Source organism: Cylas formicarius, unplaced genomic scaffold (genome assembly GCF_029955315.1).
Source record: "Cylas formicarius isolate icCylForm1 unplaced genomic scaffold, icCylForm1.1 PGA_scaffold_1__22_contigs__length_36826433, whole genome shotgun sequence".
Lineage (NCBI taxonomy): Eukaryota > Metazoa > Arthropoda > Insecta > Coleoptera > Brentidae > Cylas > Cylas formicarius.
Window position 1 is genome coordinate 33,789,323 of NW_026844264.1, and position 14,259 is coordinate 33,803,581.

The window sequence follows — 14,259 nt, forward strand, 5'->3', positions numbered from 1 at the left end:
TTCAATTAAATTAAATTAAATTAAAAATTAAATATATATAAATATAAGCCGTACAGACATCTAAAACTGAAACTACTTCTGAAGAAATCAAAAACTGTAAAAATATCATTTAAGCAAATGTTTTAAGTTTTTATGTTTGTGAGCTTTTATAATCGCGAGCCAATGTTTGTTTATGTCTTGTAAACAGTGCTAGTGGTTCATTGTGTAATACTCGCCTTTTCCAGTCCTAAATAAAAGTCAACATCTTCATTCACAAAGTGCAATAACTAAGCACAAATTAAAAGAACCACAGAATACGATTTCAACAGTTCCATCATAGTACAAATAACTAGGGACTACAACACATAAAATTTTTAAATTCACATCCATCGTCGAGTTTTAGCTCTCTTTGAGTTCAAAGAATAATCTATTCCGTGCGTTTTTGTTTCTTCCCGTCAAAATCGTTATGTATCACACACCAATGCCAACAATAATACTTTAATCATGGCTCTAACCACTTACTACTTGTATAATCCGGTAGACACCATGCAGTTTCTGCATGTACTTTTAGCAGATAACAATTTTTGGCTGTAGACAGAGTTGAATAATACTTTGGATCGTCAGATGTGCCGATTGAGAGCGTTTATCTATTTTGCAGTACGTAATCAAGCAAAACAATAAACTGTCAGTTAAGATTAGAGTTGGATCAATCGCGATTGATTGATTGATCGAACGAACGAATTCGTAACGAATCGATCAGCTTGCTCGCTGTCACTGCCGCCCTGACCGAATACAGAACAACCAATCGACCAACCGTACCAAAACAAATCGAATTTATATAGTACTGAGTTGAGTTTCGGTATCGGTCGGTAGATTTGCTTATGTGTTGAATTTAAAGAAACTGTATTACCCATACGTAGCACCTATTATGATAAAATCATGATGCAATAAAAAGCAGAACAGAGCTAAATATTATACTAACTAAAACAGCAAACGGACTATATAGACACAACAATAATTCAAATTCAAATGAATCTTAATCGGTCGGTCGGACTGTTCGGATTCAGTGACTATTTCCGTTTATGTTGGCAACAAAAACTATTGTAGTGAACGATTGATTGAAATGATTCGGTCGTTTTTGAAATCGGTCACTGATCGATTCGTTGCTCGTAAAATAAACGATTGACACAACACTAGTTAAGATCCTGTCCGTTCCGATTTTAATCAATTTGTTATTCTCCCAACTGTATTGGGAGAACTTGTCGAGAGCGTTCGGCCATATTCCCTTTCCAACAAGTGTGGGAGGGCGTCACTAACCACAGTCGTTTTTACCGTGCACGGTATGACTAACGTAATGTCTAGTTAATTTGTTTTTGAATCGTCAATAAATATAGAACGTTTCATCAAATTGTTACTAATTCTCTACTTTCGATCTAGTGTTAAATTTTTGTTCGATGTTTACAATCTGCGTTTCGTTTACGCGGTGAATGCGGGCATTTTATTTAGATTCCACTCTTAGATTCATGTATTTTGAACGGATCGACTACTGCCCGATAAAGTTGTGTACTTAATTACTAATCAAGCGATAAAATGGAAGCCGCTCCGCGACTTCCAATGCTGAGCATTGAGCTGCAAGTTAGCCCAGAAAGCGTTCAATTTTCCAACAAAATCAAACAGGCATGTAGCTAATTATTAACGTATACATCGTGTAATGCACTTCTATTTGCAGTACATCGCTAACTTTTACCACGAAGACCCTGAATCATACACTACCGAAATTTATAATTTGGAGTCCCTCCGTGGGGCTGCAGTGCACCCGAGCAAAGATGTGTCAGGCATCCAGAACTTGAAAAAGTACTATTGCCAGCTTCATTTCCTAAAGTCGAGGTTTCCCATGGAGGAGGGACAACCATGCGCTGTCCAGTTTGTGTGGAAAGACTCGCACGGAGCGGTCAGTTCGGGAGATGTTCGCTTGGAACTGACGGCCATAATGTACAATATCGGGGCCTTGCACACCTTTTTGGGATCCCAGGATTCAAGATCGACCGCGGACGGCATGAAAATGGCTTGCGCCCACTACCAATGTGCCGCTTGGGCATTCCAGGTACTTAAAAGTTATGTTATGGTTGCTCCTAGTGTATAGTATTTTGTTTATAAGTTTGTAGTGGTAACATGTTCTGTAAGACTTTTACTTTAGAAACTGATCTGCTTGAACCGTTGTATTTTTCTTTTAGACGCTCAAGGAAAAATACTTTGATATGGTGAACTACGTTTCGTCGATAGAGCTGGTGAATTTCTACCAGCAGGTGTGTCTGGCACAGGCTCAGGAGTGCATTTTGGAGAAGAGCATGCTGGACAACAGAAAATCCACCATTATTTGTAAGTGCATTTATATGTCGCCTTGTGAAGACATAAATCCAAAGATTGAAAATTCCAGAAAAAAAATCTGCTTGAAATATATGTTAATAAAACAACAAAAGTCTTTTCAAAAGTTATCTAGTAAAAAATTCAAAAAGGTCACATGAAATGCACATTTGTGAATGACAACGAAAAAAATCACAGAAATGAAGTGCAAAGCATTAAAAAAAATAAAAAAAATCATAAAGATCGCTTAAAACACACATTTTTAAATTAAACAACAAAAAATCGTGGTTTTTTCGCAAAAAAATTAAAATTATAGCATCAAATGCACAAAATAAAATGGTTTAGATGGGATCGCGCGTCACCGAGATTTTTTCCCTTCTCTCAAAAGCCAAGGTGGCGGTCCAGGTGTACGACTACTACCGGCACGCGTCGAACTGCCTCAAATGCACCGGCGACGACACGTGCGGCCGCCAAACCTACAAGGAGTGGTCGAGGTACTTGCAGTTCAAGGTCGCGTACCACCGTTCCATCTCGTTGCTGTTCCAAGGCCAGCAGGCCGAGGAACTGCAGAAGATGGGCGAACGGGTCGCGTTCTACCAATCCGCGTCCGCCCACCTCGAAGACGCCCGCAAACTACTGTCCACGTTCAAGGGACAGCAGCAAAAAGAGCTGTCCGAAGCGTTGGCCTTCACGTTGGACGTGGTGGAGGGCAAGAAGAAGGCGGCGGAGAACGAGAACAACCTCATCTACCACGAGGCGATACCCAACCTCGCCCATCTGCAGGAGGTCAAAGGCGCGTCCTTGGTCAAGGGCATCGGTTTCAACGTCAACGACCAAGACGTCGCCGGACCGGACATTTTTTCGCGTCTCGTGCCGATGGAGGCCCACGAGGCCGCCTCCTTGTATAGCGAGCAGAAAGCCCAGATGCTGAGACGCATCGGCGAGAGGGTCGAGCTCAAAGACCAAAACCTCGCGGAGTTTATGTCGTCGATGCCCTTGGACGTGCTGACGAGGATGCACCAAGCGAGCGGCATCCCGCAGGAGTTGATCGACAGGGCGGCCGCGTTGTCCGCGAAACCGTCGGCCATAAGGGACCTGGTGGACGCGATGGCGAAGCTGTCCGACGTCTATCACGAGGTCGAGTCGAACCTGAACGAGATCGACGCGCTGCTACGGGAGGAGGAGCAGTGCGAGAGGAAATACCAGGAGGTGATGGGCAAACGGGCGCCGAGCATCGTCGCCACCGACTTGGCGAGGGAGTGGGCCAAGTACAAGGAGGCCCACGTCAAGGCGAACGAATCGAATCAGACGTTGAGCAGGGCGATGTCGACGCACCTCGAGAATCTGAAGATCCTGCAGCAGCCGCTGCGCGTCCTCCAGCAGAAGTTGCCCAGCGTCGATTTGCCCGATGGTGAGTGATTGGTTTGCTTTTTAGGAATTGACAGTGCGATTTACTGCTCTGTTGAGGTCCTTTCCACTTCCACGATGGTCCTGCTGATATATTCTTTTGGTTCCAGAATTTTCTATTCATTCTAACCCATTTTATCACGTCTTGGACTCCACTTTGGCCTTTTAGCTATTCATTTCTCGCTATGGTATTTTTCCAACATAGATCCTTAATTGCTCGATCTTTGTGGTCTCGGCCGATTTGTCCTATCTCTTAGGAATCATTATGCTATTTACACTTCTGCGACGGTTCTACTGGTATATTGTGTTGGTTCCAGAATTTTCTTCTTATTCGAATCCATTTTTTTATGTGCTTGGTCTTTATGGTTTCTGTTGAGTTGATTTTTTTTTTTTTTTTGAATCAATATTGGTATTGAAAATGCGGTTTATTCCTCCGTTGAGAATTCTCTTTATATTCTCTATTCTCTATGACAGATCTTTTTCTCGGATTCTCGGGCACAGAAAGAGCTTTAATGGCATATTTAAGGATGATGTAGATCGGAAAAAATTGAAAAATCCTTTTGTCATTTATTTTAGCGCATATCGACGAGACGCAGCTCAAGAATCTCGAGACGCTCAGCGCGAAAGTGGACGAAATGAGGACGCAGCGCGCCATGTTGTGGGCGCAGCTGCGGGAGGCCGTCCATAACGACGATATCACCAGCGCGCTGGTCACAAAACAGGCGAACGAGAGCGTCGAAGAGCTGTTCCGGAAGGAGTTGGAGAAACATCAACCGCTGGTACGGTGTTTCGCTTTTTTCTCAGCCGGTAATAAAGTTTTGCGCGATTTTTAATACAGGGTTGCCGCATTTGACACGATTTATCGCCAACTCGGGCTAGTTTTAAATATGAATTGGTACTAGAAGTTCGCCAGTGGTATTTAATCGTTATTGGTGATAATCCGATGGAAGAAAAAAATTGCACTAGGAATGAACGGTGGAAAAAATATTTCAGTAACTAGCATTAAAGTAAAAATATAATAGAGAGGAGAGGCAAAAAAAGGCAGGATAAGATGTGAACGTTAAAATGTTATTGAATCAAGAAAAAAAAAAAATGAAATGACATGGAGACAATACAAAAATCCAATCATCATCCTGTTGGCTTCTTCAGAGAGGAGTTTCAGTCAAGCTCTGAAGAAGTCAGCAGGATGATTGGCGAAACGTCAGCAATTTCGACTAAGCAAAAACCGACGCAGGACGAATCCAGAAGTTTTGTAAAAAGTATTTACAAATCTTCTGCATGCCTCATGCGTTGGTTGTTTAAAAATCATACTTGCTGACGGTTCGTCAATCATCATTGGCTTCTTCAGAGCTTAGCCTAAACTGGCTATATATAAGCAGATAAGGACTAGAGTGCGGTCTGTACCTGCTTATATATCGTTTAAAGAGGGAGGAACTGAAGTAAGGGCTTGAGCATTTAGAAATCTATAAGCAATCAAATAATCTCAAGTGTTCAGTCATCAGTTCTCAGGAACCGTACTCATGCTCCTACTAGAGCACTGTTTAATGTTTAATTTTAAAAAGTAGAGGACCGGGATGGCTTCCTTGGTCAACTCTTAAAGTTATCAAGTGAATTTGGCTGATGTCCAGCTATCGCTACAGTGTAAGAACTAAAAGGCAGTACGAGGTTGTTCTCCACACTGATTTCAGCAACATTATAGAGTGGTCAACCCTTTTCAACGCGTTAATGAAGTCTGATAAACATAAATTGTTGGTGCCTACATGATTTTTTTAAGAGTTTTATCAAAAATACGTAATTTTTTTTTTTTTTCTGAATTATTGCCACAACTTAAAGCCTGGAGGGCAATTAATTCTTCCGGGTTACTTTCTGATTTAATACAGGCTTTGGCAGTTTCTTTTGTATTAGTAATCCCAACAAAATGACCGATAACTTATTTCCGAAAGATCTCGCTGATCGAGCAAAACCTCGCGGCCCAAGAGAACATCCGCAAAGCCTTCATCGACGCCTACGCCGTCGCGACGAACACGCGACGCTACATACAGGAGACTATCCACAAAAGGGCGTCTACGATCCAGGCCCTCGTGCTGTCGTACGATTCGTACGACGACCTGTTGTCGAAAGCGAACAAGGGCATCGAGTTTTACACGAAACTCGACACGAACGTGTCGAAGCTGCTGCAACGCGTGCGCAGCACGATCAACGTGCAGCAGGAAGAACGCGAGCAGCTGCTCGCGAAGACGGACGCCGTCGCGACGTCGACGCCACCGCCCGCGACGACGCCCAAGCTCAAAGATTATCTGGACGCGAGAAAAAGCAACGCGCAGGCGTATCCAGCGGCGCCGAACTACGGGGTTCGTTTTTGTTCTTGTTTTTTTTTTCCGCGGTAGTTCGAATATACCACGGGCGCGTTTTGTTCGCGATAGTTCGTATGTACGGCGTGTTCTGAGGAAAACACAGGTTATTTTGAAATAAGACAACCGCGTGATATATTAGATATTTGGAATTTGTCTTCTATTAAGACTTTAACAAATTTGTGGTAAGTAAAATGGCAACTTCCTCTGAAAACTTTATTGTTGGCTTCTTCGGGGTTCAACCGAAAGTGCCTATCGCTATACTACTGTGCAAGGGGGCAGGAGGATTGGCGAAATTTTGATTGGTTAGTTAGGAACCAGCGTTTCTTTGGTCTACTCTGCCATCTGTAAATTTTATCTACCGATACCCGAATAAAAATTTGGTCTCGATTTTTCACAGTTGAACCCGTACAGAAAGAAAGGATGCAGTATTTATAACGAGTATAAATACAAAAATTGAACATTAAACACTCAAAACTAACGATGCAAATTTGGCAAAAAATTGATGCTTCAAAATGGCTGCTATAGTTGTAACGCGCGGCGTGACACACATCACATTACTTATCGTGAAATAAGTATTGCGATTTAAGGGTTCATATTAGTGCAATGGGTGGCTAGCGAATCGGCAATTTTCTTTGGTACATTCGAACTACCGCCTTTTCACGGCTCCATCGTGCTTTAGGGCGCTTCGCAGAACCTATCCGAGGTCTACGTGCCGGCCGTAAGGCCGGCGCCCTTGGGTTCCGAGATGAACAACGACCGCCCCGCCTTACCGTCGGCCAATGAAACCCCGTACGCCTATCCGACAGCGCAGCAATACGGTTATCAGTACGCGCAGCAGTACGTCGAACAAATTAAACCCGCTTACGCGGACCCGACCGTCGCCGACCTGTCCACCAGGTTGAACTCGCTGCTGGGCAAACAGCAGGACACACCGCCCTACTACCCCCAACACTACACGCACTCGAGCTACATCCCTCAGAACTACACTCCGACCAGTTATTCGCAGATTTCGCAGCATTATAACGACACCGTGTCCGACGCTTCCAGTACCGCGTACGACAGCAAAGCATTCACCACCACCACCAATTACTACCAGACCATTTCGCATACCCCGAACGTCTCCAGCCCGTCGAGCACTCCAGAGACGTCGCAGTTCTATCAACAACCCGATGCGCAAGCGCCCACGAACTATTACGGGGTTTCGGATAACGTCCCACCCGCCCAGTACTATCCTACTCAAGGGGCGGGGCCTTACCAGTACCAGTCGGCGACCGGCTCCGCGTACTACCAGCAGCAGCAACCGGTGTCGACGTCGCAGCCTGAGGTCGCGCATCCTTACGCCACTGATACGGGTTATCAGTACCAGGCTACCCAGCAGCAACAGTATTTTCCGCCCGGCTACGCGCCCAACTATAGTTCCCCACTAGACGTGAGTGACGACCATGATACAAAGAAAAACAAAGGTATGATCCGCGATCTTCGCTGGAGATAGATGTCCATGCCAAGTGAGAGAATTTGCCCTTTTAATTTTTCAAAGAAATTTCCACTGGCTACTGTAATACTATTTACACATGAAACGAACTGAAACTGGCTAGTACTCTACTCTGTATCTACTATACCATATTGGTGAAACCTAAAGACCTGAGTCGCGGTTTTGGTTGCCTATAGATTTGAGAACAAAACTCTCGACCTATGTTCATGATGGTTTTACTATTTGACCTTTAGGTCAAGAATTTTTACGAGATTGAAACTCTACGCACCCTAACCCCATTGAATCAGAACTTAATAATAGTCTCCAATTCATAGAAAAGCAGGCCTAACTGTGGGCTATTCTGTCTCTGTCTGTCTCTTGTTTACAGAGCTGTAAAACGATCTCCAGTCACCGAACCCCGAATTAAAACATTTTACATCTGCTCTTCTCTCTAACTAATAATTTCCATGGCAAAGTTCCAAAGACAACTTGCAAGTTGAAGCCTATGCAATAATAAAAATACCATCTAGGCATGAACGACTAAAGTGCTTTCATTGCCAAGTTAGCGAAAAGTTTTGCATCTCAAAAATTCAGAGCCTTAATGCATCTAAGTTGATTTTCAATGCTGGCCGTAGCTTATTCAAATATATTGTATTATATTTTTATATGTGCTCCTCTACTCCCTCTTCCTACTCTTGCACTCTCTATTAAGTTTTTTAATCTCCACTCTCATTTTGTTATTCGGCTTCCTCAGATTTTTCTTCTATTCTTTGCTCAACACTTTACTATATAGTCTCTTTCCTGTCCCATTTTTTGTCGATAGTCGATAATGACTGCCTTTTTTCCGTTCGCCTCTCCATGGATTTTCGTGAGCAGCCTAGATAAACCGGCCGCGTCGCGTCCACGCACAAAATCATACCTTTGTTTTTCGTCGTACGTAGTTAGCGCCCGGTATAGAACCTTGGGTCTCTCCGAAGGAAGCGTCACAGTACTACGCATCGACGCAGCACGCGTCGCAGTACCACGCGCAGGAGTACGCTACGTCTGTACGTCCCGACCTGAGCAATTACAGTTACAGCGTGTACACGTCGCCCCCTTACGGCGGGAACGCATACAAGACGCAACCGGACACGCCCGCCGGTCAAAATATGGCGACCGGGCTCGCGCAGCCGTCCGCCGCCTCCGCCAAGCAATCGAACGTCGACCTGCTGAGCGGCCTCGACTTTTCCGTCAACCAGATCCCGTTGACGCCGTCGAGCGCGACGCCCCGCGTCCCCAAAGAGACGGAGAAGATCGCGCCGGTACCGGAATCGAAGGTCGTCGCGAAAAAGGACAGCGTCCACAAGATTCTACCCAGCAAAGCGTTGGGTAACGCGGACGCGAAGGCACTGTTCCGCCAAGAGCTGGACAGGTACGAGAAATACGTCGAAACACTGACGGCGAAGACGTTGGGTGGGCCGACGACCCTCGACGCTAAGTGGAAGGAAGTTCAGGACGGTCAGGACGGCGACGGACAGAAAAGGATCGTGTCCGTGGCGAGGTGTTACCCGCTGAAGAACCGTTACCCGGACATCTTGCCCTACGATCATTCCAGGGTGGAGCTAAGGTCGGCCGTGGACGACTACATCAACGCGTCTCACGTCTCGGTAAGTCTTCTTCTAGTCCTCTTCCAGGACAATCCGAATTTTGTTCTGGTTTTTGAAACGTAACGCCTTCATATACCTTCGTTAGATTCTTCTCTGTCTCATATTATTCGTCTCTGCATTCATGTTCTATATTATCCGGCATCCTAAATTTGTCACCCCTATCATTCGGCCGGGTTTTTGAAAATTCAAAATTGCGAGAGCAAATCTCAGGTGTGGGATTGCATTGGTTCCTAATATAACTTGTTCTCTCTGTTCTTAGTCGTGACTCTGAAGTCGGACCAATCGTACAATTCTGCCTTGCGTTATGACTGTTAGGAACTCGGTCTGCAGTCGTTCTGAGTAATATACTTCCTGTTTTTCGGCCGGTTGAAGGTTGTGAGGGCAAACCTCAGGTGTGGGATTGCATTGGTTTATCCTTCTCTTCTTTTCCTAATATAACTTTTCTGTTTTTCTCTGTTCTTAGTCGTGACTCTGAAGTTAGACCAGTCCTACAATTCTGCCTTGCGTTATGGCACTTAGGAACTCGGTCTACAGCCCTTCTGAGTTATACATTCCCTGCTTTTACTTTAGCTAATATCCAAGTGCCATAGATAGCCATAGGATTAAGTAAATAGCAGCTCTCACAAACCTGTATCTGTTTTTTATTCTGACGTATGTACTCCCTACTTCCTAAGTTATCCGACATTCGAAATTTATCAACTTGCTCTCCTACTTTGTTAATGTATTTATCCCAAGATCTAATGGCATTGGTTCGTGGTATTAACTGATATCACGGTGTCATCTGCATAGCTTACACAAGTCTCTTGGGACTTAGTCTCAATCTAGATCCACTGAAGACGCTCGTTGTCCAGGATTCAGCCCCATACGTCAGGATCGAGTTAACAGGAGCTTCCACAAACCTGTATCTGTGTTTTTTTTATTCTAAGGTTTGCATTAACTCAACTAGTATAACGTACATACTAAAACGGTTTGGAGAGAGTATGCTTAATCATTTTAATCGATTTTACGATTCTATACGCTTATTCTGTTTCCGACGTTTTCAATTTCACGTATGGGAATCTTTCTTTCTTCAAACGTTTATTCGCTCGGTTAAATTAAAATCCCCGTTTGGGAGTACACTTCAGGTGCGGGATTGATCGTCTGATTATTCGAAGGCCTATTTCCGCGAGGTTTACGTTATTAAAATTCCACGTCCATGCCAAACCTCAGGTGTGGGAATATTTGTTTCCGTTTGCCGAATGTCTGTTTCTTTTACCGCGATTAGATCTAGTTTTTCGAAATTCCGATCTGAGAGAACACATCAGGTGCGGGATTAATCATTTAATTTGAAAATTCAGGTGTGGGGCTGTTTTCCTTTATCAAGCTTTTGATTAGTCGAAGGTTTATTAGTTACGGCATTTAGGTTCCCACCTCAGGTGTGGGATTTTTTTCTTTGTCGCGGGTTCGTGCTTTTAACGTTAAAATTTCAGATTTAGAGCACACCGCAGGTGTGGGATTAACCGTTTCCGTTTTTTTTTTCTGCAGGGCGTCTCGCCGTACGGTCCAGACTTTATAGTCGCGCAGGCGCCTCTCGCGTCCACCGTCGCCGACTTCTGGACGATGATCCGCGAGCAGCAAATCGAGCTGATTTTCTGCGTGATGAACGATAACGAAGTAAAGTCGCGTTTTTTCTATCATTTCTCGTCGACAAAGGATTACTTTTTTTCAGATCGGCGACGACGCGTACTGGCCAAAAGAGAAGGGCAGGAACCTCAACATTTCCAACATGGTCTTGTCGCTGCAAAGCGTCGTGCCGAAGTCAGATTGGGTGGAACGGCTTATTTCGATCACGGTGCCGGAAACTAAAGAGTCGTGGGTTGTGATGCACGCCCAGTTCACTTCGTGGCCCGGAAGGTGAGGCGGATTAATAATAATACATTTATTGTTCCATCAGGGTTAATGATTCTAATGTGGTAATGTTCAAAACGTTACTTAAAAACTACTAAATTTACTTGTCGAATATACTTCGACCAGAAATGTAGTGCTTTGACAACCGACCCTGCGATTAACTTTGCCTACTGGTGCCTATTTTGGTGTTATTTCATCTTGTATGTATAAATGTTTGTATAAATTATTGTAGTCTTTATTAAAATGTTTTATTTTTAATAATTCCAGAAGTTGTTTTTTTGTTTAGGTATAAATCATTTTCGTACATAATTTCTTCTTCATTTGAAGAAATATTTGGAATTTTCCTAATTTCAAAGACATTAACAGTATAATCTTAAAAAAGACCGTTGTTGTTTACAAATCGAAGAACTATGTAGAAGACAGAAAAATGCAAGAAGAAGGATGTTGCAAATCGACAGGCACACAACACAAAAATGATTATTTTCAAACTTACCAGTACTTACCCTTTGAACTATCCAGCCAAAACAGCTTCGCAGGGTCAAAGCTCGAGAATCAGGTACATAAATACGTACTGACTGGAAGGATCACAGTCTAATACCTCCGGAATATATACGAACATATTGCAATTTAGATTAAACTGTTAAGAATAATACATATCGCCTGAAGTTAAAATAAACGCTTCCACTTATTCGAAAATACCCCGCAGCATCCGATCAACTTTTTTTCAACAAATAATGCAGAATAAACATCTGTTGGGATGGGTTTTACCACGGTCCTGCCAAGGTCTGAGGCTAAGGTACTGTAAAATACTTAAAACGTCAAAGCAATAAATGCGCTATATTTTTGGTCGTACTATACTACAATAAGGCAGATGCAACCAACGAAATGAGAAAGATATTCACACTCACAAATTCTAAATTAGTTTTAGCATATGCAGCATGAGCTCGATTTCCAGGTGATTTATTCGGATTGAAGGCTCACAAGACTGAGGCGAATCTGAGTTGATTGCGATTTCTACGTTCCGAAAATTCTGTTTTACAAAAGATATCTATACAAACTTAAGGTTATAGATGGTGTATAAAAGAGGGCCGAAAATGCTTCCTTGTGGTACACCGTTTAAAATTTCCTGATATTCTAAACTACTTCTATCAGAAAAAAATAAATTTTTAAATTTTATGGCGTCTTCACGGCGTGTAAGCCTTAGTAATTTCATCCAAGGAGTAAGTTCTAAAACCCGATTGTTTCTCTCCTTATCCGTTACCTTTTTGAGAATTTTTTATAAATTTGGACGGATTCTGACCGCAGTTGACCGCGCCCTCTTGCAGTTTATTCCCGACGTCGTCCGAACCATTCGTCGACTACGTGCTGGAGTTGATAGGTCTGTTCCAACAGCAGAAGAATATCGGACATCCGGTCTTGGTACACTGTTCGTCCGGTATAGGGCGTAGCGGGGTCGTCTGCCTGTTGGCCGTCGCCATATTGCAGGCGACCAACGAGACGGGAACGTTGCCAGATTTCGCCGCCATCGCGGCGAAGCTGTCGCAGGCGAGAAAGAACGTCCTGCGGGATCGGGAACATCTGAGGTTCGCGTACGACGCCATGTTGGGTTACATGAGACGCATGGTAGATCAAGGTGAGTTCAATTGAGTCAAGTTCTGGGACGTAGAGGAACGGCGGATAGATCTTGGGTGTTGGTTGCTTTGGTTTCGTTTATCTCTGGTTTGTGGCCAGAGCAAGACCGTAGCTCTTGGCAGTTCTCTTGTCTCAGTCGTAGTAGTAGTGGTAGCCCGTGGAAGTTTCTTTAAAAAAAAAAAACGATAAAAAGTCTCTTAGAACGCTAGGTAGAGATTTCGAGAAACAAACCCGTTCGCAACAGTGACCAGTGAAGCAGTGTGTAAATCAGGTTCCCGCCTCTTTGGTCATGATGATATTTTTCTTGAAACACTCGATGTCCCTTACGGATTAAACTCCTTAATCCACCCACCTTGGGGCTCACCATACCTCTGGTGTTGTTGAGGTGCGGTGGTTTTGTCGGGCCTCTATGAGTTGTCAGGTCTTAAGTGTTGAAGATTTCGATTTGACAAATTAGTTTTATTTCTACCCATTTGCCTTTCCTGCTGTACGATTAGTTTGCGATACCTTTTCAATTTCAGGTGTGGGATCTTTTGCTTTTTCGGTCTATTGAATTAATGTATTTAAAAGAGCACATTTCAGGGGCGGGAATGAGCCTTTGATTACCCCAAGGTTTATTTCAGCTATAACTTTTAGGTTTACTTTATCAAAATACCAGGTCGATGGCAAACCTCAGGTGTTTATTCCGTCGATCGAATTGAAATTTTGAAAATTCCCGTTTGAGAGCACGTTTCAGGTGCGGGATTAATCGATCGACTACTGGTAGGTTTATTTCAGCGGTAACTTAGGTTTACGTTATCAAAATGCCACGTCGATGGCAAACCTCAGGTGTGGGAATATTTGTTCATTCTTTCCATTGAATGAGAATTTTTAAAATGCCGTTTGAGAACACGTTTCAGGTGCGGGATTGATCGTTCGATACTTGTTTGCCTTTTCGCAGGCTTTGTAAGAAGAAGATAGTGTTTAAAAGGCTTGCTATCACCAATTCCGAATTGTCTTGTGGCGCCTTTTAAGGGACTGAAACGGAAACTCGAATACTCTTCAACAAGTAATTGGTAGTACTCGGTTCTTTTACAGTCCAGTCAGAATTGGATTATTATCGATCTCGTTTCTTTCTGGTTGTTCATTTTGTAGTGAAATTAATGGAATTTTTAGACGCCTTCAAAGTACTTTTTGCGTGTTTTTTAACATCTGGCGTTTTCCTGATTTTGCTGTGAAATTATTGCTTGTATTATGGTGCCTTGGCTATTCAAACGTCAAGGCCTTTTTAAGTGTTTCACAACTATGGGTCACAAATAAGGTACGGGTTAATTAGCAATTATTATTTTTGTGTTTCTTCTTTTATTATATCGTGTCTGCACTCCTTTAGACCGGGCGAAGAAGAAACTAAACGAGATCACTCCAAAGCAAGAGCAACCGGCGGCGACGAAGCGCGAACACAAGGAAGCGACGAACGTCGATCCCTTGAGCTCTCTCGATCCATTCTGGGCGAGCAAAAAATAACCGGTCGCCTTTAGAT

At 43.4% G+C, this 14,259-nt stretch overlaps 1 protein-coding gene across 2 annotated transcripts; it reads left to right on the plus strand.

The window, feature by feature from the left end:
* The first annotated feature begins 1,321 nt into the window (after window positions 1–1,321).
* LOC132697279 (tyrosine-protein phosphatase non-receptor type 23) lies at window positions 1,322–14,250 on the plus strand. Of its 2 annotated transcripts, XM_060662637.1 has the most exons (12): window positions 1,322–1,656; window positions 1,709–2,083; window positions 2,214–2,358; window positions 2,732–3,754; window positions 4,327–4,529; window positions 5,694–6,101; window positions 6,784–7,533; window positions 8,553–9,221; window positions 10,746–10,874; window positions 10,930–11,114; window positions 12,434–12,741; window positions 14,110–14,250. In XM_060662637.1, the coding sequence occupies exons 1-12, from the start codon at window positions 1,570–1,572 to the stop codon at window positions 14,241–14,243; spliced, it is 4,416 nt and encodes a 1,471-aa protein (XP_060518620.1). In that variant the 5' UTR covers window positions 1,322–1,569; the 3' UTR covers window positions 14,244–14,250. The 2 variants fall into 2 exon arrangements, with proteins under 2 accessions (XP_060518620.1, XP_060518621.1); XM_060662638.1 differs by having other exon boundaries at window positions 12,434–14,131.
* The last annotated feature ends 9 nt before the right edge of the window (window positions 14,251–14,259 follow it).

Coding starts and splice junctions, on each gene's coding strand:
- LOC132697279 (XM_060662637.1), top strand. CDS start 1,570: ATGGAAGCCGCTCCGCGACTTCCAATGCTGAGCATTGAGCTGCAAGTT. Junction 7,534..8,552: donor ACTATAGTTCCCCACTAGAC/GTGAGTGACGAC, acceptor GTCTCTCCGAAG/GAAGCGTCACAGTACTACGC. Junction 11,115..12,433: donor TTCACTTCGTGGCCCGGAAG/GTGAGGCGGATT, acceptor GCCCTCTTGCAG/TTTATTCCCGACGTCGTCCG.